The sequence below is a fragment of the Oncorhynchus nerka genome, linkage group LG14, assembly GCF_034236695.1.
Source record: "Oncorhynchus nerka isolate Pitt River linkage group LG14, Oner_Uvic_2.0, whole genome shotgun sequence".
Classification (NCBI taxonomy): Eukaryota; Metazoa; Chordata; class Actinopteri; order Salmoniformes; family Salmonidae; genus Oncorhynchus; species Oncorhynchus nerka.
Window position 1 is genome coordinate 51,202,448 of NC_088409.1, and position 27,617 is coordinate 51,230,064.

The 27,617-nt window shown below is 41.9% G+C and overlaps 2 protein-coding genes across 4 annotated transcripts in view; both read right to left on the reverse strand.

The window, feature by feature from the left end:
• Nucleotides 1-99: 99 nt before the first annotated feature.
• Nucleotides 100-13,748, reverse strand: LOC115141417 (WD repeat-containing protein 26-like). Of its 2 annotated transcripts, none has more exons than XM_029680251.2 (14): nucleotides 13,067-13,748; nucleotides 12,105-12,204; nucleotides 11,855-11,911; nucleotides 10,818-10,954; nucleotides 10,340-10,437; nucleotides 9,472-9,628; nucleotides 7,457-7,595; nucleotides 7,147-7,287; nucleotides 6,785-6,904; nucleotides 6,526-6,671; nucleotides 6,345-6,423; nucleotides 6,112-6,241; nucleotides 5,619-5,813; nucleotides 100-4,850 (listed from the first exon to the last, which is right to left on the reverse strand). In XM_029680251.2, the coding sequence occupies exons 1-14, from the start codon at nucleotides 13,357-13,359 to the stop codon at nucleotides 4,777-4,779; spliced, it is 1,866 nt and encodes a 621-aa protein (XP_029536111.1). In that variant the 5' UTR covers nucleotides 13,360-13,748; the 3' UTR covers nucleotides 100-4,776. The 2 variants fall into 2 exon arrangements, with proteins under 2 accessions (XP_029536111.1, XP_029536112.1); XM_029680252.2 differs by having other exon boundaries at nucleotides 100-4,860.
• Nucleotides 13,749-14,463: 715 nt separating this feature from the next.
• The window catches only part of LOC115141418 (adenylate cyclase type 3-like), a 29,047-nt gene continuing 15,893 nt past the window's right edge, over nucleotides 14,464-27,617 (reverse strand). For both annotated transcript variants that reach the window (XM_065000153.1, XM_065000152.1), the window contains exons 11-21: nucleotides 27,332-27,493; nucleotides 27,135-27,222; nucleotides 24,120-24,236; nucleotides 23,496-23,764; nucleotides 23,179-23,260; nucleotides 22,859-23,017; nucleotides 18,296-18,442; nucleotides 17,983-18,096; nucleotides 17,526-17,652; nucleotides 17,290-17,414; nucleotides 14,464-16,811 (exon numbers count right to left, since the gene is read on the reverse strand). In XM_065000153.1, coding sequence (XP_064856225.1) covers nucleotides 16,629-16,811; nucleotides 17,290-17,414; nucleotides 17,526-17,652; nucleotides 17,983-18,096; nucleotides 18,296-18,442; nucleotides 22,859-23,017; nucleotides 23,179-23,260; nucleotides 23,496-23,764; nucleotides 24,120-24,236; nucleotides 27,135-27,222; nucleotides 27,332-27,493 — 1,573 coding nt within the window. In that variant the 3' untranslated portion in view covers nucleotides 14,464-16,628. The remainder of the gene's footprint in view (nucleotides 16,812-17,289; nucleotides 17,415-17,525; nucleotides 17,653-17,982; nucleotides 18,097-18,295; nucleotides 18,443-22,858; nucleotides 23,018-23,178; nucleotides 23,261-23,495; nucleotides 23,765-24,119; nucleotides 24,237-27,134; nucleotides 27,223-27,331; nucleotides 27,494-27,617) is intronic.

Sequence of the window (27,617 nt, forward strand, 5' to 3'; positions counted from 1 at the left end):
GACTGTGTTTCGTAAGCTGCTAATCATTAAAGCCATCACTCATGGTCTTAAAACCCTGAATGCTTTATTGAAAATATGCATACATAACATTACATAACAGTACAATCACTTAAATGCAAAACGGATTCTTCCGAACCTAGCTGCTAACAAATCTAATAATGGCTTCTCACCTCGCCAAGCGTTTACAGCAAGGAAATAAGGTATGTCTCAAGAACAACTTGCATAAACTGAACCTAGAACACATCTGTGATTGTTTGATCTGTACTGAGGTGTGTATACATATTTTTATATCTATCGGTCTTCTGTAATAGAACAAGCTGGTGGTGGCTGTAATGACCTGTGGGCAGGCGCTCGCCTGATGCAGGGGAGATCTGTGTCACAGAAAAATGCTTAGCCTATACGCTGTTCTTACACTCTCATTATACATCCCATTAACATATACAGATATATAGCACATCAGAAAAGCTTATTTTGCTTGACTGTCCAACAGGAACAATTTGTACGTGGAAAAATACATGGTTGAAGAGGCCAATGATAGTACAGGGGAAATGAGAAAAAAACAAAAGCCATAAACAGATAAAATGTCTTTGAAAAAACTTGCTTATGTCAGCCTGTATTGAATACATAAATCAGGAAAAGGAAAAACAAAGCAGCAAATAAATGCTAATTTCACCACAGCTAGAGAAAAAAAGTGGTTACACCAAAAATGTAAGCGATAAAGGTGAGGGATAGGAGAGGGAAATGGAGGACACATAAATGAGATCAAAGTCAAGGAAAACCCAGTTAACCCCGTTGATGTTAAGGGTGATACAACCCAGTTCAAACAGCAAGTTTAAGCAATTCCTTCACCACCTAACCACTCCACAACTAAACTCAGCAAAAAAAGAAACGTCCCTTTTTCAGGACCCGGTCTTTCAAAGAGAATTCGTAAAAATCAAAATAACTTCACACATCTTCATTGTAAAGGGTTTAAACACTGTTTCCCATGCTTGTTCAATGAACCATAAACAATTAATGAACATGCACCTGTGGAACAGTCATTAAGACACTGACAGTAGGCAATTAAGGTCACAGTTAGGACACTAAAGAGGCCTTTCCACTGACTCTGAAAAACACCAAAAGAAAGATGCCCAAGCTTATCTGCGTGAACGTGCCTTAGGCATGCTGCAAGGAGGCATGAGGACTCCAGATGTGGGCAGAGCAATGAATTGCAATGTCCGTACTGTGAGATGCCTAAGTCAGCACTACAGGGAGGCAGGTCGGACAGTTGATCGTCCTCGCAGTGGCAGACCACGTGTAACAACACCTGCACAGGGTCGGTACATCCGAACATCACACCTGCGGGACAGGAACAGGATGGCAACAACAACTGCCCGAGTTACACCAGAAATGCACAATCCCTCTATGCACAATCCCTCTATCAGTGCTCAGACTGTCCGCAATAGGCTGAGAGAGGCTGGACTGAGGGCTTGTAGGCCTGTTGTCTGGTGAGGACCTGCCTTACATCACCGGCAACAACATCACCTATGGGCACAAACCCACCGACGCTGGACTGGCAAAAAGTGCTCTTCACTGACGATTCGCTGTTTTGTCTCACCAGGTGTGATGGTCGGACTCGCATTTATCGTCGAAGGAATGAGTGTTACACTGAGGCCTGTACTCTGGAGTGGGATCGATTTGGAGGTGGAGGGTCCGTCATGGTCTGGGGCGGTGTGTCACAGCATCATCGGACTGAGCTTGTTGTCATTGCAGGCAATCAACGCTGTGCGTTATAGGGAAGACATCCTCCTCCCTCATGTGGTACCCTTCCTGCAGGCTCATCCTGACATGACCCTCCAGCATGTCAATGCCATACTGCTCGTTCTGTGCGTGATTTCCTGCAAGACAGGAATGTCAGTGTTTGCCATGGCCAGTGAAGAGGCCGGATCTCAATCCCATTGAGCACGTCTGGGACCTGTTGGATCGGAGGGTGAGGGCTAGGGCCATTCTCCCCAGAAATGTCCGGGAACTTGCAGGTGCCTTGGTGGAAGAGTGGGGTACCATCTCACAGCAAGAACTGGCAAATCTGGTGCAGTCCATGAGGAGATGGACTGTAGTACTTAATGCAGCTGCTAGCCACACCAGATACTGACTGCTACTTTTGACCCCCCCTTTGATCAGGGACACATTATTCCATTTCTGTTAGTCACATGTCTGTGGAACTTGTTCAGTTTATGTCTCAGTTGTTGAATCTTGTTATGTTCATACATATATTTACACATGTTAAGTTTGCTGAAAATAAGCGCAGTTAACAGTGAGACGTTTCTTTTTTTGCTCAGTTTATAACCTCCTAAACATTCCCATTAGAAAGTTAGCCTCAGCACGTGCTTCACTAGGTCTAGCATGGACTCTGAAGAGTAAGAGCATAGCCACCATATAATCAAATGCTATTTAGCTGAACCACAGGTGGTCAAAATGGTTTCTTCTGGCAGCAGTGAGGCCTAAGCAACATGCACATCAATCTCACCATCCCATCCTTTGGGGAAACAAAGCTACATCCAATTTAAAAGGGTATTTAACTGTGTTAAAAAACACTAAACAAACGTAATCATCATAACTATACAAGCATCTCCAAGATTCACTTTTATATCCGATTCAGTTAAAATGCCTGTAAGTCCTGTCATTTAAAAATAGCTAAAAGTTTGAGGTGAAATAAAATACGTCATTATTTTCAGTGTGTGAAAACCCCAATCTCTTATACGTTGAGAGGTTTATTAGAGGCAATAAATAAACCAATAAAAATCACTTTCCTGTTGGAAGAACATCATAGATATACAGTGCCGTGAAAAGTATTTGCCCCCTTCCTGATTTTGGCATATTTTTGATACTGAATGTTATCAGATCTTCAATCAAAACCAAATATTAGATAAAGGGAACCCGAATTTATAAAAAAAATATTAACAAAGTTATGCAACACCCTATTACCCTGTGTGAAAAACTAATTGCCCCCCCTTACACTCCATAACTGGTTGTGCCAACTTTAGCTGCAATGACTGCAACCAAATGCTTCCTCTAGTTGTTGATCAGTGTCTCACATCGCTGTGGAGGAATTTTCACCCACTCTTGCATGCAGAACTGCTTTAGCGATATTTTGGGATTTTCAAGCATGAACTGCTTTTGTCAAGTCCTGCCACAACATCTCAATTGGGATTAGGTCTGGACTTTGACTAATCCATTCCAAAACATAACATTTGTTACTTTTGAACCATTTTCATGTAGACTTAATTGGGTGTTTTGGATCATTGTCTTGCTGCATGACCCAGCCCATCGCAGAGTTGACAGGTCACCACCCCTCAGCTGCGCTTCAGCTCACAGACTGATGGCCTGATATTCTCCTGTAGAATTATCTGATACAGAGCAGAATTCATGGTTCCTTCTATTAAGGCAAGTCGTCCAGCTCCTAAGGCAGCAAAGCATCCCCAAACAATCCCACTACCAGCACCATGCTTGACCGTTGCTATGAGTTTTTTACTGTGGAATGCAGTGTTTTGTTTTCGTTAGACATAATGGGACCCTTATTCACAAAGACTCAAGTTTGCCAAAATGCACATGCACTTCCATTAAGACTCTTGGAAGAATGTTCTATGGACAGATGATTCAAAAGTATAACTTTTATAATGAGATGTGTACCATTACGCCTGGCAAAAACCAAACACTGCATTCCACAATAAAAACCTTAAGTATGATGGTGGTAGTGTGATAGTTTGGGGATGCTTTGCTGCCTCAGGATCTGGGTGACTTGCCTTAATAGAACAAAACATGAATTCTGCTCTGTATCAGAGAATTCTACAGGAGAATGTCAGGCTATCCGTCCGTGAGCTGAAGCTGAAACGCAGCCGAGTCATGCAGCAAGACATGATCCAAAACACACAATCAAGTCTACATGAAAATGGCTAAAAAGCAACACATTTTAAGTTTTGGAATGGCCTAGTCAAAGTCCAGACCTAATCCCAATTGAGATGTTGTGGCAGGACTTGATACATGCAGTTCATGCTGGAAAACCTACAATGTCGCTGCGTTAAAGCAGTTCTGCATGGAAGAGTGGGCCAAAATTCCTCCACAGCGACATGAGAGACTGATCAACAACTACAGGAAGCGTTTGGTTCGAGTCATTGTAGCTAAAGATGGCACAACCAGTTACTGAGTGTAAGGGTGCAATTACTTTTTCACACAGGGGAATTGGGTGTTACATAACTTTGTTTATGAAATAAGTGTGTCATTGTTGTGTTATTTGTTCACTCAGGTTCCCTTTATCTAATATTCGGTTTTGGTTGAAGATCTGATAACATTTAGTATCAAAAATATGCAAAAGTAGAGAATTAAAAAGGGGCAAATACTTTTTCACAGCACTGTATATACCCATACCACTCTCCACCACTACAGCCCTCTCTTCATATATCAACGTACTAATCATGACAATAAATAATACTATCAATAATAAATAATAAACTCTCGACGAGGCAGGTGAAAGGTGGCAGACCTGGGGTTAGCTCCAAGACGAAAGAGGATGGGGCCTGGCTGAACACAGGAGGGGCAACAGACATCAGACACTGTGAGCCACACAGGTAAGAAGAGGTGGGAGGTCAGTCAAGGTGCCTGCTTGGTAATCAGTTAATTTAAGTGATTTGTCTGAAATCTCCGTGTGTGTGACGTTATCACCTGCCACTGGAGCACAGCCCCAGAGCCAAACCTTCAGAAAGCAGCTGTCAAAACGCAATAGTTTCTCTGCTTCATTCGTTAGAGTTTAGTGTTTTTCTCCTGGATTCGAGAAGTAGTGTCTTCTGCTCCAAGGTCACCATCAGCTGTCCATGCTACAACATTCTTTCAGGGAGAGAGAAACAGAACAGCATTTTCATTTATTGTTTATTTTTTGAACATTTATTTTTGCCCAGCCCCTTCTTCGGATGACAAAAATAAACATTGTTCTTACAGTCTTTTATTTTCTTGTTTACATGTAGTCTACACACGTTTTACATAGATGCCACTTTTGATTTTCTTTACAATAGTTACATAGCAATAATAAAATAATTTGATATTTTTATATACATTACATCTATATAGAATAGTACTTATTTATACATTACGTTGTCATTCATAACTATTATAGAACATGAGCTTTTAAAACCACCCCTCAGCTACTCTCAGACCATCCCACCTATCGCCGTAAACTGCCCTCGTATGATTTCCATGTGCCATATATTTTTCAACTGTGCCGTTTCACATAAATTCTGAACCTGTCTAATCCTATAGGATCTACAGATTGTATGTTAAAGATACACATTTTTACCCAAAGTACAATTATATTGTTGATTGATTATGGCTTTCCAAATCTCCCAACAATGCCCTATGTAGAGTTAATTATAGAAGAGCACTTGCATGTATATTACCTTAACTTCTTGGTCCACCCCTACACAATAGACTTAAAAACCTTTCAAATTGTATTTTACATCACTTTATCTCATAATTACAGTGTAGAGACTATGGTAATAATATACACTGAACCCCAAAACATATGGCAGATATAAAGAGGGCTCTAGGCCACTAGTTAAAGTATGATGACCAGTCAAATAAATCTGTACCGTTTAGCCCCTCAGCGTCCTGGACATCAAGGAAAGGGGCGGGCCCCCAGATTCGGACAGTGCCGTCGTCTGAGGCGCTGGCCAGGAGACCGGGCACTACAGGATTCCAGCTCACACAGTTCACTGTACGTGAATGACCTGTCAACTCTGCGATGGGCAGCTCACTGCGCCTGTGCCAGATGTACACTTTGTGATCTGTAGATGGAGGACACACAGTATAAACCAGACCATGTGAGTGTTAAACATTCACCTCTACCTTTTCCTGGGTCATGTTCATTAGGCAACAAATGGAAGAAAACAGACAAACAGGGAGGGACTACCTGGCCTTTTTCCTTTGCAAACTGTTTGAAAACGTTTTCTGTTGCATGAGCTAATAAACAGCCCTGATGTGTGAGTGAGTTAGTGTGGTTATACTGACAGGTTTACAAAGAATACTGAAAGTAATGTCAAAGCATAATTTGGACACATCGACTAGAAGAGGACGTGGCCTTACCCTCACTCCCACTGGCGATGAAGTCTTCGTTGTGTCCTCCAAAGCAGGAGTGGATGGTGTAGAAGCCCTGTGTCACACCCTGATACTTCCTCACCAGCACCCGGTCATGTAGGTCCCACAGGTGCACACCCTACAGACAGGCAGAATATTGACCGGTGCACTCTCAGACAGCTCGACATAAACCTGACCAACCCCCCCCCCCCCCCCCCCCAAAGAAAAGCCAAATCTCTCACCTGAGTAGCCACATTCAGCAGAGCTAACCTCCCGTTCTTTGAAACTGTGAAAGACATGATTGGATGGTCCTCCTGGACTCTGTGGAAATGCAGCACAAACACAGAACTTGCATAAGCACAGGATGGGCCTCGTGCATATAGAAACAATGATTAGATATGACAATGGATGGGACTAACTCACATGTTTCTGTCCGTAAGGTCCTCAAAGTTGTAACCACGGATACGCTGGTGTGTGTCTGATGCTAGGACGGTCCGAGCGTCACCCAGGCACCACAGGCATTGAACCCTTACTCCTTCCCACGAGTCCAGCAGGTTACCATCCAGATCCTGGGGATAAGGTTATATCAACCTAAATGGACTGATTAGTCCCAACACACACAATAGCTCAATCTGCCCTTATGCGGAGACAGACAAGTTACACCCTGATGGAAGACACTTACACACTGGTAGAATTGGCCCCTCTGGCCTCCGGTGACAAAGCGTTTGCCGTCTGGATTCCAAGCCACACTGGTCAGACTGTCCTCGTGTGATTGGCTCATTTTTGTCCGCAACTCACCCGTCTGGCCAATGACAAGAGACATGGGTGAGTGAGCAGGGAGGACTTTTTTTAAAACCTTTAAACTTTTTTAATGCCTAGTAATAACATGACAATAAAAAATACCATTTTCATCCTGGTGAGAGTAAGATGTGGAAGTCATCTCTAATTTACACACAACACAATCATTGACGAATAGAACTTTGTAGAGGACTTTTGATCTTTCCAACAGCAAGCTTTCTGGATAAAAAGTAAATCCAACATTACCTGTACGTTCCACAGCCACAGCTCTGAGCAGTCATCGGGGCCACAGGCAATCAAGTAAGTGTCATCAGGGCTCCAGGCCAGGTATGAGACACCGTAGGCGTGGCCCTCTAGAGTCTTTATCAGCTTCAACTGGTGACTCTCCTGTCAATCAGCAGCACAGTTATTACCTCAGCTAATAATTTCCCCCAAAGTTCACATCTTCCTGCCCCCGCCACCCCTTTGAACCCCCCCTCTCTTATATGCTGTTTACTAAAACCTGATACACTTATCAGCATGATAATGGTTCATCTGTAATGAGAAAGGTTCCTACTGTGTTGACATGCCACACGATGACTGTGGTGTCTTTGGATCCCGTGGCCAGTTTGGTGCCGTCATTGGAGAACTTGCAGAACCACACTTCATTGCAGTGTTCGGTGAGGATCTGCTGGGTGTAGCAAGGAAACTGTTTCCTGTAGATAACAACACTCAGATGTCAGGGAGAGAGGGCATATAGGAGAGAATAAGGTTTTGTTAATTCCAGGAATAGACCTTATCACCCTGAACGTTCTACCCAGCTAGTGTGGGTACCTAATTTATATATTTTTAAACCAGGGCAGATAATGACAAAGGTTTTAGCATTGGTTTAAAGGAATCACTTAATTTCCTATCCAGTTAGAAAATGTGACCGTCAGAAAACGAACATTAGTCAATGTCGCGTGAATACATATGATCTATACTAGAGTTTGACCGATTATGATTTTTCAACGCCGATACCGATTATTGGATGACCCCCCCCCCAAAAAAGCCGATACGGATTAATCTGACGATTTTTTAATATTTGTTTTATTTGTAATAAGGACAATTACAACAAGACTGAATTAACACTTATTTTAACTTAACATAAAACATCAATAAAATCAATTTAGCCTTAAATAAATAATGAAACATGTTCAATTTGGTTTAAATAATGCAAAAACAAAGTGTTGGAGAAGAAAGTAATATGTGCCATGTAAAAAAGCTAACGTTTAAGTTCCTTGCTCAGAACATGAGAACATATGAAAGTTGGTGGTTCCTTTTAACATGAGACTTCAATATTCCCAAGGTAAGAGTTTTTAGGTTGTAGTTAATATAGTATTTATAGGACTATTTCTCTCTATACCATTTGTATTTCATATACCTTTGACTATTGGATTTTCTTATAGGCACTATAGTATTGCCAGTGTAACAGTATAGCTTCCGTCCCCCTCCTCGCCCCTACCTGGTCTCAAACCAGGAACACATCAACAGCCACACTCGAAGCATCGTTACCCATCGCTCCACAAAAGCCGCGGCCCTTACAGCGCAAGGGGAATAACTACTCCAAATCTAAAAGCGAGTGACGTTTGAAACAGTATTAGCACACACCCAGCTAACTAGCTAGCCATTTCACATTGGTTACACCAGCCATTAGGCTGATAGGCTTGAAGTCATAAACAGCGCTGTGCTTGTGAAGAGCTGCTGGCAAAACACACAAAAGTGCTGTTTGAATGAATGATTACAGGCCTGCTGCTGCTCAGTCAGACCGCTCTATCAAATCAGACTTAATTATAACATAATAACACACAGAAATACGAGCCTTTGGTCATTAATATGATCAAATCCGGAAACTATCATTTCGAAAACAAAACGTTTATTATTTCAGTGAAATACGGAACCGTTCTGTATTTTTTTTTTTTAATGGTTAATATTGCCTGCTAAACTGGATCAGTAGTTATAACTAGTGATTATGATTGATTGTTTTTTATAAGATAAGTTTAATGCTAGCTAGCAATTTACCTTGGCTTCTACTGCGTTCGCGTAACAGGCAGGCTACTCGTGGAGTGCAATGGTTAGAGCGTTGGACTAGTTAACTGTGCGGTTGCAAGATTGGAACCCCTGAGCTGACAAGGTGAAAATCTGTCGTTCTGCCCCTGAACAAGGCAGTTAACCCACAGTTCCTAGGCAGTCATTGAAAATAAGAATGTGTTCTTAACTGACTTGCCTAGTTAAATAAAAGGTATAAAAACAAAAAATATTATTATTATTATTTTATTTTTTTTATAATCGGAAATCGGCGCCCAAAAATACCGATTTCTGATTGTTATGAAAACTTGAAATCGGCCCTAATTAATCGGCCATTCCTATTAATCGGTCGACCTCTAATCTATACAAACAATCTTGTGACATAACCATAATAGAAGCAAAACAAACTATTACTGGGAATTAAGACCATTACAGCTACAGCTACGGTCCAAGGCAAGGCAATTTTGACGGCCAAATTAATGGAATGAACACAGAAAGGACAGACAAATATAGACAGAGCCTTACCGGCTGCAGGCGTGGTCCAAGAGGAGGGACACAGAGTCCAGGCCACTGTCCAGTTTGGTGTTGTGGTAGAGGCAACGCTCTCTCTGCAGCTCCACAGCCTGCCTCAGCAGGGTCTGCAGCCGGCGCGGAGGCAGCATCACAGAGGGAGGCAGGTACGCTGCAGACAGGAGAAGGGAGAGAATGAGGCACAGTGTGATAAGATAGGAATGAGGGGAACAAAGAGAGAGGGAGAGAGATACATTGTTTAAAAGAAAGTCTATTCTTAAAATGTCACTTGGAAAAGAAGAAGAACAAAATATGTATTTAAAGACCATGAATTCCCTTTCTAATCTGGAGAGTGTTAGGTTCTGAATGAACCTATTAAAACTCACGGACGCTTAATAAAGCTCAAACCAAACATTTTCACACAAGCACTGATATTTAACCCTTCTCCTACGCTGAGTCTCCTCCTACACATCTGAACAGCCAATGCATCGCGGTTGCTAGACAGAACCTTAGTGATACCTGTTCTTCCTCAATTCATCTGACCTGACCTCTGCCCCAAAGTGCTCACTCCTTCCCAACTCACGGCTGTCATGTTGACTCGTTCCAGACTGTGTCTTTTCTCCTCCCATAGGATCCCTGATGGCTAACAATAACATATCCAGACAGAATGTAAACGTTATACAGTTCCCTCTCTCCCTCAGTGACATGAATAAGTATATTTCATATTCTCAGAACCCAACAAGAGGAATAAATTTGATAATAAAGGTGCACTCATCTTAAAACCGGGGGGAAGGCTGAATGGGAGGATGTGGTATGTGTGAGATGTGCGTGTGTGTGTGAGATGTGCGTGTGTGTGTATGTGTGCGTGTAAGATGGCACTCACTTTGTAACTTGTCCAGGAGTTTAGTGCGGGAGGCAGTGCCTTTGCCCTCCCACTCTGCCTTTGCTCTCAGGTCCTCTGCATGGCTGCACATCAGGTACCTTGGAAATAGATGACATCGGTATTAGGCTGCCCTGCAGGACTCACCCCCAGCACCACGGAGACAGTCAGCTAGAATAATGGGATTCCCTGTCTAACTCAAAATCAGCTAAAATTCAATGAGGAGCAAAAAATGTGTCTTTAACAAATCCATACCATCGACCATACGGAATGAGGATTTGGCTATATTCCAACACAAACACTCCTCACTGATGGAATAGTTAGTTGTCACATTGCAATGGACGTGGATAAAATTAGTTTTAAAAGGTACTACAAGTGACAGCGGTTTCAATTTCAAAAGAGGCTTAGCTATATCTCTGTGATCTAGGCCATTTCTTTAGGGTGTGGTAGGGCATTAGGACTGTTGATCAGAGGTAGCTACCCGCTCAGGATGTGGATGCGCTCTGTGTTGTACTTGAGGGGAGTGAGCTCAGCTCTCAGGACCTGCAGCGCCTCCAGGACCTTGGCATCCTCCAGACACTCCAGGTACTTCTGCTGCAGGAGCAGGAACTTCATCCGCTATAGAGGAGAAAATAAGACAGACAGGGGAGGAAAATATGAGTGCATTATGAGTTAAGCATATGCATCTTAAAACATATCAAAATGGTTGTCTATGAAGAAAATGTAGCCTACACATCCTACTATTTTACTCTGATAAGCAATAGTTGTCAATGTTTTGTCCGCATTCTACTGTAGCTAGTGCTGAGTGACTAACCGAAATGTGGGTTATTTTTGGCTTTTTAAACAACTAATTGACCGATTTCAGTTCAATTATTTGAATTCCATTTTATTCCGTTTTTTTTTCTATGAGTGCAATTTCTCTAGAGATAAATCAGATCAATCCTGAACTGCGCAATGTAGCAGTTAGTTTCCAACAGGCCAATATTCTACATAGTTTGGTGTAGAAAACATGGTAATTACCTACAATGACCATAATCAAGAGACAGAAGAACACACAATCAATAGGGATAGAGAGCAGTTGCTTTGTGTGGTATCGCTACCTGAAAATACATAATCTAAGATTGATAGATGGTAGCAGTAATAAAAGTATGCCTTATTTACTGTGAAGAACTACTAAAATAGTGATTTTGTTAGACAGCATAAGCATCAGCTCTATAGAGATGAGATGATGTGGAATGAAATAATAGCAATCAAATAGGCCTAAAACAAATGTAACATACAAAACAACTGAAATATTTTATTAAATGTGTATAGATTATGGTTAATAAGTGATAAGCAGTAATTAATTGTTTTATTCTGTGTTACAGCATTCAACCCAGATAATGCATAGTGCATTTAATGTTAAAAAACAAGAATTGAAAAGTGTTTTTTAATTTAATTTTTATATATAATCAAAACCAAAATGGACCTCAAAATGCACCAATCACTCAGCACTAACTGTAGCACTGTTGGGCTTACCACAATAGCACTTGGAGAATGCATCAATGCTTTTAGCTCATTCAGGTCACTTTCAGCCTATATTCAAACCAAAAAAATAGACACAGGTTATTTTCGGTTTTCTAACTACTGTACATTTCAACTTAATAAGCAAAATTGTTTAAAAAGTTTGAGAGAAATGTATAAAATAAGTCAACAAGTAGAATAGATGTGTTGTGTACCTCTAAGGTTAGATGATTAAAAATAAAAACATCTCAAATGGTTTCATCACCTTGTCCCACTCTCCTTCCACCACATGGTTGCGGAACTTCGTGGCAGAGGGATGCTCCAGTCTGCAGCCAGACTCCTGCATCAACAGGTCCACTGTCTGACTGTAGATGAGAGGGGGAGGGTGAGCACTTGCAAAGGAGAAATACAAAGTATTTGCAAATACCATTATTTTATGTACAGATATTCAACACTAAAATATTTGTTAAATTTCTTATTTTGTCAGAGCCCTGACCAAGTTATAAAAAAAGTAATAATTAATTTGAATCATGTTTACTAACTTATTACTTGGTCAAGTACAACATCACAATGCCTGATCATTGTATCTTTATCAATGGCTTGCCAAAATCCTAAACAATTCGACTTGTGCTGTATCAAATATGTAGACATATCTTTAACATTGGAGGCAAATGTTATGACCGTTCAATTTTCTAATTTCTTTAAAGAAAACAGATCGATTTCACGTGACCTTGTGGCTTGATTGACATGCAAATACTATCGAGTAACCAAACATTCTCAAAGCATTCTGGACTAGATTTTCCAGTTCCCATGGTCTTGGCAACTCCCAAGAGTAATGTCATTATGAGCATATTTTTAATTACACTTAAAACATATATAAGTATGCATATGGCTGATGATTAGGGAAGTGTTGTTTCTTTAGGCTACTTAACGAGAAAACTGCATGTTCTTGTCATTTCATGAAGTCCCATTTCTGGACCCCAAAGTAAACTAGCTTCCTACCAAAACTAGCTAAATTGTGTAATAATGGGCCATCTTTCTCCCTTCATCAATTTTCTAAAGGACCCGTGCTGTATTCCATTTACCTCTACAAAGCCCCTCTGTTTATCTCACCGAACTAGTCGCTGTCAACATGATGACTTGCTTTATTCGCGTTTATTATGAAGAACATGATTTAGCATCAGCTGACAGCTAGCTAGGGAGCGAACGTTAGCTAACGTTACTTACTTAAGTCCTAAATCGTGTAAATGTTGCCCTATAAGTCTAATGACATCTTCCTCTGACTGAGAAAGACGTTTCTTCTTTTTCACGGAGTTTGCATCCGAAGACACGGTGTTGTTGGATGCTGCTGGGGCTGGGATACCGTCGTTGTTACTGACAGAGTTCCCATTGTTTGTTGTGGATAGTCCATTAACGTTAGTGTGAGCTTCCCCGGCGGAGGACGACTCTCCGTTTTGCGCACTGTTGTTTAGGCAGGACAGCTCCGAATCTTGACCCTGCCCTGCCCCGTTGGCTTGCATGTTATTAATGTTGATGTGGGCTACACTGTGCGGATTGAATCGAATGATAGGAGCAACGGGTGAATTGGGAAAAGTTAAAATCCCCACAACTGTAGACAGGGCCGCTGACCCAATTGCAGCCCCAAGCCCCCCTGCTCCCTCCGCCACCGAAGCTCGGTATTTCTTTCGCGGTAGCGGCGACGCTCCGCCGGTTTCCGAGTCGGAGGAAGCGGAGGCCAGAGTTAATTCACCGAGGGTGTTGGTGACAGAATGATGTAAAGTTGGGGCTAGCAAAGGTGTCAGAGACGAGACAATAACTCGTTTTATCGCTGAGCTTCTCTTGTTATTGTTGCTCTCCAGACAGCTGCAGACCCATTATGGATATTGAGACGCGGTGACGTCACCGGAAATTCCGACACTCCCTTGTGTCCGGGTAGTCCATAGGTGGTGCCCTTGAAGATCATACTGAACTGTTTGTTTCACTAGTTAATATACCTTAAATGTATATGTTTTGTTTAATATTTTAATTGTTTAATTATCTCTCGGGAAAAATATAACTTGTTTAATATAAATCTTCAGTTTAAACAATAACATCGCCCGTCCTGTATGTAACCACGGTAGCCAAACGCAACCACTCTCAAATTCATAGAGCTATGTCTGCATGACATCCATGACGTCAAAATTATAGAATTAACCAGTTGAGGCTGTATAGCTTTTGTTTCAAATTACATTGTTTACAAACATTGGAGTAAAACAGCTTATATTTTCAGTTCTGATGGAGTATGACAATTGACCTAAGATCATGAGACAATATGTTATATTATTCAATAATCAATGGATTATTATTATATATACCATTAATTTAAAAGTCTAAAAATGGAAGTTCAATTGCAGGTTGCCCCTCTAAGTTTTTTTCAAGGTACATCAAAAAGGGGATCTCTTCTCAGTTAAGCAAAATTAGTTCAAATGTATTTTCAACATATTGTGCTCATTGGGTTCTGCAACTTCTGCATGCAATGGATCAGACATCACACTCTTACACATATGCAACAACTTTATGCTATCCAAAGAGGAGACAACAGACTTACCCAAAACACACTGAAATAAAGAAAGTATTAGAGACAATGGTTTAAATTCTTTTTTTAATCAATACACTTGAAAATGACAAATCATTGAAATGAAATACATTATTAACTTAACTTTAAACTCAAACACAAATAGTTTACAGACCATTCAAAGTGCCATTTTATTCCCAAGCCTGAGGTTCTTTAAAATACAAATCGAGAAACAGCAAAGACCTGCATTTTGGCCACATTTTCAGGGACCAAAGCCATTCCTTCAACATTGGCACTTTTACATTGGTTTAAAAAAGGAAATCTGTCCCTGACACATCTGCAATAAATTAATTGAATGAACAGTAAACTGTATGTACAACTCAGACTCATTAGTCCTTTATCCCTTCACTTTAAATATAATCTCAGAATGAATGAAACTTAGTTATAAAAATATTAATTAAAGGGCCAGCAATGTTTTAATTTGTGTAAGGGGCAAGCGAGGACAGCGGGTTGTAGAAGAATAAACTATTGCACTTTCATCCAATTTTGGAGAAAAGACACTGATGGGGATACAATACGAGCAAAAGAAACTCACCCGCATCTGCAATACTGTTCACCTTACATACAGTCAAACAAACATACAGTGCTTTGAAAAAGTACGTTTGCACATTTTTCATACTGAATTTTATCAGATCTTCAACCAAAACCTAATATTAGATCATGGGAACCTGAGTGAACAAATAACACAACAATGACATACTTATTTCATAAACAAAGTTATGCAACACCCAATGCCCGTGTGAAAAAGTAATTCCCCCTTACACTCAATAACTGCTTGTGACACCTTTAGCTGCAATGACTCCAACCAAACACTTCCTGGAGTTGTTGATCAGTCTCTCATGTCGCTGTGGAGGAATTTTGGCACACTCTTCCATGCAGAACTGCTTTAACTCAGCGACATTTGTGGGTTTTCAAGCATGAACTGCTCATTTAAAGTCCTGCCACATCTCAATTGGGATTAGGTATGGACTTTTGACTAGGCCATTCCAAAACTTCAAATTTGTTGCTTTTTATTGGGATGTTTTTTAAATAAATAAAGTAAGTATACATTTGTTTGTTATTTGTAAACTGATGTTCCCTTGATCTAATATTATATTCTGGTTGAAGATCTGCTAGTTCAGTATCAAAAACATGTAAAAATAGAGAAAATCCGAAAAGGGGGCAAATACCTTTTCAGGGCACTGCATTTCTACCCACCGGAATACCCATAATGGCCACAGGTGTCAGCTACTCACAAAGACCTGGTGACCACAAACTCTAAAATACCATGAATCACTCTTGCTTTACAACATGCATTCACACACCTGCAATGCCTCCAAAAAACCCACAACAACATTCAACCTGTCTCCAATTTCGCACCTGAGGACTCACACCTGGGTTCTGTACCCACTGTCAGAATAGCCTCAGATGCCGTAAAGAAGTGAAATGTGCCAATGTAAGCCCAGGGGGGAAGAGCAGAGAAGGCATGTGTTCCAAATTCATAGCAAACAGAAAGAGGGCATGGCAACATTACTTGATTCCAGATTGGAAAAAAAGTGAGAAAGAACACTTTCACTGCAGGCTTATACAGTACACACACAAACACACACACACACACACACACACACACACACACACACACTGCATTAACTTTCAAACACTCTACCATCTTATCTCAGGTCATCTTCATCTCCAAGCAGTTTGGAGATACTGTAATAAACACAATGAAATCCATTATTTTCCAAATATAAAGTATTTTGTAAAAGGGGGAAAGTATTCAAAATGAGGCTTTTAGTCCAACAGCCTGGCTGCATCTGGCTTGAGTGATGGCATTGTAGTGAATTCATTAATGTGTTTGTCAGACGGTCTGTGTCTGAAGAGTGTTTGTCTAAGAATGTGTGTAAATATGTGTAACTATACAGTAGCGTGATATGTGTTCATAAGTCTGTAGTGGAAGTAGCTGAGCATTATTTTGAAAAGCTTTGTAGTTTGCAAAAAAAGTATTTGAACAGGCAGGGTGGGGGAGGCGGGACAAATCTTCTCTCTTTGCAAGATGTACATATCCTCTTACATTCTTTGCAATTCTGAAAGATGGAGTGTTGGTATAAGCATTATTTCAGATCTCACTTATACATTAGAATGTATATTTCTGATTATGTGTGTGCGTTTGTGTTTCTGTGAGCGTTGACACGCAGGTCAGGAGTTGTCCACCACTTGGTGTGGCAGGGTGACCGAGGAGCCGTTGATGAAGGATCCCTGTTTTTCTCTACCCTTCAGAAAGTAGGTAAGCAGCTCTCCTTTCCCCTTCACAAAGATGGGTCCCCTCCTCACAAAACGGAATCCGTACTCCTTCAAGATGTGGTAGCAATCTTCCACCACCTGGGGGAAGCAGAATCACATTGAATTTTAGGTGATGAATCTCAATATGCATACAGATCCAGCCAACATGTTTTCTGCCCAGATTTGGTAATCCACTTAAAGATATTCCCTGATGTCACATCCCACGATCTAAATAGTAATCAAGCAAAGTAGGATTATTCTTGTGTTATTATAGCCATCTGGGAGACAATGGCTGCATTCCAGGCCGACTACATTTCAGTCAACCAATGGTTTCATGCCACATCATCGACTGCGCAGTCGGGTATCAGATTGCTATATGTGGGTTTGAGATCTTGCAGGTGACTGCAATGCATCAATCATTGTAGGCTATCAAGTGTTCCTGCTAAGTCCTCACCTGAAATCAGGTACATCAACAACCTTACGGGCCAATGCGCTACAGCTATAACTGATTGTCTGGTTGTCACCTCACTACTTATCACATCCTGCATCTGGTCGCACCGTTATGGAGAGGCCTTACCTGGATGTTACCCATGACCCCTGTGGACTCCATGCGACTGGCCACATTCACAGTGTTGCCCCAGATGTCATAGTGAGGCTTCCGGGCGCCAATCACTCCTGCCAGCACCCCCCCTTTATTCAAACCTGGGGAGAGGAGGAAGTATGGGATACATGATATGCATGCAGTACAAAACTAGGACACACTCTCCATTCTCTTCTCACCTTAAAATATATGGCTGAAAGGTTAGCACTGACCTATGCGTAGCATAAAGTTGTTGAAGGACTGGTAGTTGATGTTCATGAGCGTGACCTTCATGGCCAGAGCAAAGTCAGCCAGATCTGCCAAATGCTGCCAGCGCTCTCTGTCAGTCAGCTCCTCTTTCTGCACAACAGAGCCCTCTACCTTAACCATCTTCATCACCATCATCAAGTTAAGTGAATTAATTTGATCACCACCACCACGATCATCATCACCCATACAATTACAGAGGGTAAAACATCAGTACTTAAAGCTCTAGATCACATTTCTGACCTGCTACCACAAACAGTAGAAGATGCTCTAGACTGAGTTCATCAGGAGTTCTGCTGTTTAGCTATAGGAGTTCACATGATTATGTCATACTATAGGAGTTTACCTAATATAGTTTACACGGCTAGTTTAAGCCTCCCCTGACCCAGACCCATTGGCTGATGACCATGGTAATGAGCTGACCTTCAGACAGGCGTAGCCGTTGCTGACGTTGGGAGTGACACCTGATGCTGCCATGTAGGTGCTGCCAATGGTTTTGATTTTGGTGATGCAGCGGAACTGAGACTCGTCCAGGAGCTGTCAGAGGTTAAAGGTCACGGGTTGAAAGGTCAAGTCTCAAAGTGTTAGGCAGCATCTTTAATTCCTATACAGTGGCATGCATCGGGAATAGGGAGTAATAACATACAGTACCTCCATCTTTATAGCAAGCTAGTTCCAACATTTGCACGACTGTTACAAGTCACAAAATGAAATGATGCATTCATGAGCTTCTTACACTGTCAAAATCGGAGATGATTTCGTTTAGGAACCTGAGGCACTCAATCCCCCCGTTGTTGATGCTCTCCTCTGTGTAGAAGTCTGAGAAGTTGGGGATGGAGGCGAACATCACCCCAATCTCATCATACGACTGGCTGTACAGCTCCTGGAAGGGGCATACATTTCGGATTAACAGACATAGATAACTCAAGAGTATAACTCCAGCTGTAACCATTGCAATAGCTAAACAAACCTTACCGGTTATGCCCTGATCCGTTTCACCTGTCCTTGTGATTGTCTCCACCTCCTCCAAGTCAACCAGCGGTTTCCCCGTTCTGCTTTTTGCATTCTCCTTTTTCTAGTCCTCCCGGTTTTGACCCTTGCCTGTTTCTGGACTTTCTACCTGCCTGCCTGACCATTCTGCCTGCATTGACCACGAGCCTGTCTGCCAATCTGTACCTCCTGGACTCTGATCTGGTTTTGACCTTTTTGCCTGTCCACATTACCATTCTCTTGCCTACCCCTTTGGATTAATAAACATTGTATGACTCCAACCATCTGCCTCCTGTGTCTGCATTTGGGTCTCTCCTTGTGCCTTGATAGTACCACTGTGATAACATGGGGGCTGATCACCGCACACAGTGACCGTGGCTGATACCTCTTTCTCAACTTCAGGAACTATACATGTATTGGTCCCACTTCACATTGACTGCCTTAAAACCTATGTATTTACTAGGGCTGGCACAATTACCATATAACCAATGGCTATGGATGAAGACCATCATGACAATTAAATAACTGTCATATCCATTAAATAAATATGTATACACGTGTTACAGCAGAAACTGACTCAACTGCACGAATGGCCGGCCATCCTGTCTTCAGTCAGCTGGTCGTTCATATACAGTACCAGTCAAAAGTTTGGACAAAACCTACTCATTGAACGTTTTTTCTTTATTTTTTTACTATTTTCTACATTGTAGGATAATAGTGAAGACATCAAAACTATGAAATAACACATATGGAATCATGTAGTAAGCAAACAAGTGTTAAACAAATCAATTTATATTACTCAAAGTAGCCACCCTTTGCCTTGATAACAGCTTTGCACATTCTTGGCATTCTCTCAACCAGCTTCATGAGGTAGTCACCTGGAATGTATTTCAATTAACAGGTATGCCTTGTTAAAAGTTAATTTGTGGAATTTCTTTCCTTAATGAGTGGTGTTCTGACAAGTTAGGGGTGGTACATAGAAGATAGCCCTATTTGGTAAAAGACCAAGCCAATATTATGGCAAGATAAGCTCAAATAAGCAACAAGAAACAACAGTACGTCCTTACTTCAAGACATGAAGGTCAGTCAATCCGGAAAACTGCAAGAACATTCAAAGTTTCTTCAAGTGCACTCGCAAAAACCATTAAGCGCTATGATGAAACTGGCTCTCATGAGGACCGCCACAGGAAAGGAAGACCCACAGTTACCTCTGCTGCAGAGTATACGTTCATTAGAGTTAACTGCACCTCATATTGCAGCCCAAATAGATGTAACAGACACATCTCATCAACAACTGTTCAGAGGTGACTGCGTGAATCAGGCCTTCGTGGTCGAATTTCTGCAAAGAAACCACAACTAAAAGACACAAATAATAAGAGACTTGCTTCGGCCAAGAAACACGAGTAATGGACATTAGACAGGCAGAAATCTGTCCTTTGGTCTGATGATTACAAATTTGAGATTTTTGTCTCTAGCCGCCGTGTCTCTGTAAAACGCAGAGTTGGTGAACGAATGATCTCCACATGTGTTGTTTCCACCTTGAAGCATGGAGGAGGTGTGATGGCGTGGAGGTGCTTTGCTGGTGACACTGTCTGTGATTTATTTAAAATTCAAGGCACACTTAACCAGCATGGCTACCACAGCATCCTGCAGCGATACGCCATCCCATCTGGTTTGAGCTTAGTGGTACTATCATTTGTTTTTCAACAGGACTATGACCCAACACACCTCCAGGCTGTGTAAGGGCTATTTGACCAAGAAGGAGAGTGATGGAGTGCTGCATCAGATGACGTGGCCCCCACAATCACTCGACCTCAACCCAATTGAGATGGTTTGCGATGAGTCTTCCCAAACATGCTCAGCATGTGTGGGAACTCCTTCAAGACTGTTGGAAAACATTTCCGGTGAAGCTGGTTGAGAGAATGCCAAGTGTGTGCAAAGCTGTCATCAAGGAAATGGGTGGCTACTTTGAAGAATTTCAAATACAAATTATATTTGGATTTGTTTAACACTTTTTTGCTTACTACATGATTCCATATGTGTTATTTCATAGTTTTGATGTCTTCACTATATTTCTACAATGTAGAAAACAGTAAAAAATAAAGAAAAACCCTTGAATGAGTAGGTGTGTCCAAACTTTTGACTGGTACTGTATATGAACGACCAGCTGACTGAAGACAGGATGGCCGGCCATTCGTGCAGTTGAGTCAGTTTCTGCTGTAACATGGACTCTACAACGTGATGAAACTTTGTTGCTCCTTGCTGAAACATGCAAGGTGTTGTAGCAAACAAGGCTTCGGTTGCCTAGGCAACACCCCACTCCCTGCAGCAGCAGCACAATGCAGTTAGGAGCAGAGGAGAAAATGTGCCTTTAAAAAATATATATACACTGAGTGTACAAAACATTAGGGACACCTTCTCTTTCCATGACAGACTGACCAGGTGAATCCAGGTGAAAGCTATGATCCCTTGTTGATATCACCAGTTAAATCCACTTCAAATCAGTGTAGATGAAAGTGAAGGAGACAGGTTAAAGAAGGATTTTTAAGCCTTGAGACATGGTTTGTGTATGTGTGCCATTCAGAGGGTGAATGGGCAAGACAAAATATTTAAGTGCCTTTGAACATGGTATGGTAGTAGGTGCCAGGCTCACCGGTTTGAGTATGTCAAAAACGGCAACACTGCTGGGTTTTTCACGCTCAACAATTTCCTGTGTGTATCAAGAATGGTGCACAACCCAAAGGACATCCAGCCAACTTCACACAACTGTGGGAAGCATTGGAGTCAACATGGGCCCGTATCCCTGTGGAACACCTTCGACACCTTGTAGAGTCCAGGCTGTTCTGAGGGGAAAAGGGGGTGCAACTCAATATTAGGAAGGGGTTCCTAATGTTTTGTACACTTAGTGTTCACATGTTTCGTACATCTAGCTATTCAAACGGTTATAACAGTGAACACGTTTATTTGGCTGACTAATAAGTTTCATCCAAAATTCTACCGTCTCAGCCCTAGAATTTACATTGTTGCTACATGGTAGGTGTGGTCAGGGCAATAAAGTGTGACAATTCTGGTCACATATGGTCCTAAATGCATTTACAGGGTTACATATTACTTTCAAGGACACAACGTGTGCTTCAGAAGTAGCTAGAATACTTCAAGGCCCAATATACATTAGGCTATATCTTAATCGATGACATTTTTTAATTTAGAGCTCTGGGTTTTTATATAATTTTGCATATTTTTTTACACTGACCAAAACCTAATATTCCATAAGGGGAACCTGAATTTACCAATAACAAAAAAATAAATGGATACGACCCCAAACCACCCCATACCGCCACCATGCTTGACTGTTGGTATGAGGTTCTTACTGTGGAATGCAGTGTTTGATTTTCGCCAGGCATAATGGGACCCATGTCGTCCAAAAAGTTGATTCATGTTTGCCAAAACACAACTGGAAGATCATCAAGACTCTTGGGAGAATGTTATATGGACAGATGACTGAAAAGTATAACTTTAGTCAACTTTTTGGACGACATGGGTCCCATTATGCCTGGCAAAAACCAAACACTGCATTCCACAGTAAGAACCTCATAACAACGGTCAAGCAGGTAGTGTGATGGTTTGGGGATCCTTTGCTGCCTCAGGACCTGGACGACTTGCCTTAATAGAACAAACCATGAATTTTGCTCTGTATCAGATCATTCTACAGTCTGTGAGCTGAAGTACAACTGGGTCATGCAGCAAGATGAGAATCCAAAAAACACAAAGTCTACATGAAAATGGCTAAAAGACAAACAAGTCAACATTTTTGAATGGCCTACTCAAAGTCCAGACTGGATCCCAATTGGGATATTGTGGCAGGACTTGAAAAAAGCAGTTCCTGCTAGAAAACCCACAAATGTCACTGAATTACAGCAGATCTGCATGGAAGAGTGGGACAAAATTCCTCCACAGCGACGTGAGAGACTGATAATCAACTACAGGAAGTGCTTGGTTCGAGTCATTGCAGCTAATGGTGGCACAAGCAGTTACTGAGTGTGAGGGGGAATTACTTTTTCACACAGGGGCATTGGGTGTTGCATAACTTTATTACATAAATAAAATAAGTATGTAATTGTTGTGTTATTTGTTCACTCAGGTTCCATTTATCTAGTATTAGGTTTTGGTTGAATATCTGCTAACATTCAGTATCAAAAATATGCAAAAGTAGAGAAAATTAGAAAGGGCAAATACTTTTTCGTGGCACTGTATATTTACCATGAAGGAGGAACCAGGTACTGCCTCTACAGTAGTAAAGCTGTCTCACCTCGTCCCTTTTCTTGGAGCCCAGGAAGTGGCGTGCAACGTGCTCTGGCAGCATGTTAGTGACCAGCGCCTCGTTCCAGCGCCTCATCTCATACACCTTCTCCTTCTGCTCATGGACCTCAATCTTCCACAAGAACAGAGTACGGGCTAGCTTCTCCACCTAAAGTCAGGGACATGGTGGCAGGAGAATAGGTTCAAATAGAGGTGGGGAGGTTAACAAGAATGGAGAGGAAGCAGAACATGTGTAAAATAGAGAAGGTAGTGATGACTTAGTGAGGTTGGAAGGTATATAACTAGTAGATTTCTGCCACAGCAACTTACATGTCGAGAAAAGTAGTAGAAACTGATCATCATGATGAAGATCATCACAGTCATGGCATATTTGGAGGGAACCAGGTAAGACCTAAAAACAGAGCACAGAGATAATCAGAAACCACCGGCATGCTCACATTGTTTACAGAACAGCAATATCACACGGCAATGGCAATCAGAGTTGCGGTTAATTTCATTTCAATTCAGTCAACTGAAATTCCAATTACAGTTTTACTAATTGAAAATAAATGATGACCACACATCCATAAACTGATGACCACCACCCACACCTGTTCTACAGCTTATAACACCACAACCACATCCACCTGTAGTCCTGGAAGCGGGCCATATCGTAGCGGTCAAATATGTCCCTCCAGCTGTAGATGTTGACGATGCCCGTCGCTATGGTGATGAGGAGCATGAGTGTGACCTTGACCATGTGGCTGACCTGCACCAGCATAGTGGTCGCCATGAGTGCCAGCACAGCGATGTAGCTGTAGTACTTGGGGTTGTCCAGACAGCCCTCTGCCCCGGATTGGACAACAGAGGAAGGAGGGGCAATTGTGGCGTTTCCCGAGGGACGGGGACAGCTCAGCTACAGGGCGTGGACAGAGAGGGGATAGAGGCCAAATGTCAATGCAAGGCCCGAGACACCACTCAATCGAGTTCTAGTGCTTCCTCCAAACTTACCTGGACCCCTTTTAAAAATCCTTGGTTTCACTCCCATCTTGTGGCTTTATTATGAATTTAAAACATTTAACTGCAATACGTGCTGTTGCATATGGATGGTATGCATGCATGTCAATACCAAAAACGGACCCTTAAGCAAAACCATGGTTTATGGGAAGGCTTGTGTGTTGGCATGCTACTGCATAATTCAACACCAGAAAGCCATTGTTCTCAGTGTTGTGATTTTTTTTTCTACTGGACTAACGATGAACGTTTCTCACCATGTCCACAATGTCGGCCATGGTGAGGATGAAGATTGCTGCCATGGCCCATGTGTTCCGTGCCCAGCGGGTGTGGTCGATCCATGTGGAGAAAGACACCAGCCTCTTAGGGAAAATCTAGGAGGAAAAATAACACGTTGGTCATCAACAGAAATATCATTAACCAGTCACGTGAACTACCAGTAATATATATCATCATCATCATCATCATCATCATCATCACCACCATTGTTGTATTGATGTGGTTCTGAGTAATGTTTTACAACACTCTTTTATGACACCTGTGGTATATGTGGGGCAATGGCGGAACATGAAAAACGTTTTAACTATGATTGATGGTGACGGCTGTCTTTGCTCGCTGTAACCAACAAAGTAATACAATTGTAATCATCATCGTAATCAAGTTCAGTTTTCAAATGCATCGTCAGATGGAAACCATAGTAGAGGTCAGGGTATTTCTCAGAGTGAGTTTGTACAGATGAAGATTATTCATTTGATTAAAAAAATATATTATGTGGAATATAGTTATTGGACATTTCTGTCGGGATTGATGCATTTCTCATAAGAGAAAATCAAGTCAGAAATGTCAAAGTGGTAAACTCCAGAAGCCTTTCTAAACCTCAAATACACTACAAGTTGTACATTTCCTGCATTGCAGGAAAGTTCTCCTGCAACAGTAGGCCGTCATTGTAAATAAGAATTTGTTCTTAACTAACTTGCCTAGTTAAATAAAGGTGAACTTAAAACAGGGTGTTCAAATTAAGAGCCTACATCTGTACTATTAGTGACTTTCATGTTAGTGACAGTACAGTATACTACTATATAGTGCTGTATCTGTCAACGGTCATTTCAGATGAGCTGGGACAAACTGAGGACGAGACATATTGGTTTTCCTCATTGAACCATCAATCATGCCATTAGGAGTCATGCATCAGTCCAACCAGAGGGCTTCTCTATGAACATCTATGATGTGCAGGGATTGATTTTCCATAGATAAAGAATAGTCACTGGAGTGGAACTACTGTCGCGCGAGGGGACTCAGATATCCAAGGTTAAATCTGATCTCATTGGGTACAGTACATTCTCTCAGCAGCTGAACAATAACCTGGTCAATTTAGCTTCAAGTAAAAGCATTTCATTATGTAGCACTAAAATCTCTTTTTAAATGGTTCTGGGGTGAATTGTATATGTGAGTGTGTGTGGTTTCTGGTGTTCATGTGGTTGACATTGTACTGTAACAGGCACAGACATGTCGACATGGACATGCATTTCGCCCTCGATATAGTAGTTGTTTATCTGTTTGTTTATGTGTGTACAGTGCATTCTGAAAGTATTCAGACCACTTCCTTTTTTCACATTTTGTGACCTTATATTTTTATATTATATTTTTCCTCATCAATCTACACACAATATACATTTTTGTAAATATATTTAAAAAAAACACAAATACCTTATTCTAAAATAGATTGTTAACTAGGCAAGCCAGTTAAGAACAAATTGTTATTTACAATGACGGCCTACCCCGGCCAAACCTTCCCCTAACCCAGACGACGATGGACCAATTGTGCGCCGCCCTATGGGACTCCCAATCACAGCCGGTTGTGATACAGCCCGGGATTGAACCAGGGTCTGTAGTGATGCCTCTAACACTGAGATGCAGTGCCTTAGACCACTGCGCCACTCGGGAGCGAATTTACATAAGTACTCAGACCCTTTGCTATGAGACACGAAATCGAGCTCAGGTGCATTCTGTTTTCATTGATCATCCTTGAGATGTTTCTACAACTTGTTTGGAGTCCACCTGTGGTAAATTCAACTGATTGGGCATGATTTGGAAAGGCACAAACCTGTCTATATAAGGTTCCACAGTTGACAGTACATGTCAGAGCAAAAACCAAGCCATGAGGTCAAAGGAATTGTCCGTAGAGCTTCGAGACAGGATTGTGTCGAGGCACAGATCTGGGGAAGGGTACCAAAATATTTCTGCAGCAATGAAGGTCCCCAAAAAACAGAGAGGCCTCCATCATTCTTAAATGGAAGAAATTTGGAACCACCAAGACTCTTCCTAGAGCTGACCGCCCGGCCAAACTGAGCAATCGGGGGAGAAGGGCCTTGGTCAGGGAGATGACCAAGAACCCGATGATCACTCTGACAGAGCTCCAGAGTTTCTCTGTGGAGATGGTTAAAACCTTCCAGAAGGACAACCATCTCTGCAGCACTCCACCAATCAGGCCTTTATGGTAGAGTGGCCAGATGGAAGCCACTTCTCAGTAAAAGACACATGACAGCCCGCTTGGAGTTTTCCAAAAGGCACCTAAAGGACTCACAAGATTCTCTAGTTCTTTGTCATTATAGGGTATTGTGTGTAGATTGATGAGGAGAAACATTTTCATACATTTTAGAATAAGGCTGTAACTTTACAAAATGTTGAATAAGCCAAGGGGTCTGAATACTTTCCGAATGCACTGTATGTGTGTGTGTCTGTGTGTGTGTGTGTCTGTGCGCACACAGTGCACAGATACAGTGCACGGGGTCCAAAACCCTTGTGGGCAATGTGGGGATGGGGGAGGAGTGTTGCCGTTAGGGTGATAGTAGCAGTCGATAGTGGTAGCTACATAACTGTCTGTAGCAGTCAATAAATGTGACTTTCCATGACCTGGCTCATGAGGTTAGATCAAAAGTGCTGATGCGTGACAAAAGAATGAACGTATGGGGTGCTGATTAGACACATTCTTTACCACATTCAGCTTACATAACATTGGGAGTGTATGTACACATCAAATGCACAGCATCATGAGATGCTTAGCACATCTAAGTTATTTAACTACGATATGTTGATCCACTATCACAACTACCTTATTTTTACTCAAGAGTATACCACAACAAATATCTTCATATCTACAGATTTATTATGTTGTGGAAAATGTTCTATGATAAAATATGATTTGGCTATGGGTTAACTGTTGCTCGCTCTGAAAGGCTTGTGATAGTGGAGTGGGGGGAAGGGGCACTCACTCGAGGGAAGATGGCCGCCAGAGAGCAGACAGTTAGGACGAGCAGCAGGACCTCTCCCACAGCTAGGGTCACGTAGTTTGCAATCATTCTGTCAACCGCAAGACCACACAGAAAATAAGGAACACGAGAGAGAGAGAGAGAGAGAGAGAGAGAAAAAGAGAGACAGAGACAGAGACAGAGTGTTAAGGTGCACTCACCGAGGGTCTATGAGGACCTCCATGGCTGCAGTGAACAAGAGCACTACACAGGAACAGCTGAAGGCAGCTCCGCTCTGCTTCTCCTTTTCTACAGAGTAGCGGGTCTCCAGCTCAGGGTCCACAAAGCGCAGGGACAGACGGTTGGTGCGTTTCCCCTTCAAACTGACAGGGCAGACCATAGGATTCATACCTGGCTGCACAAGGCTCACTCACACACCCTCTGCTACTGGTTGTTTTTCTATGACTATCTCACACACACGCATACATAGATACACACAGGCTGGCA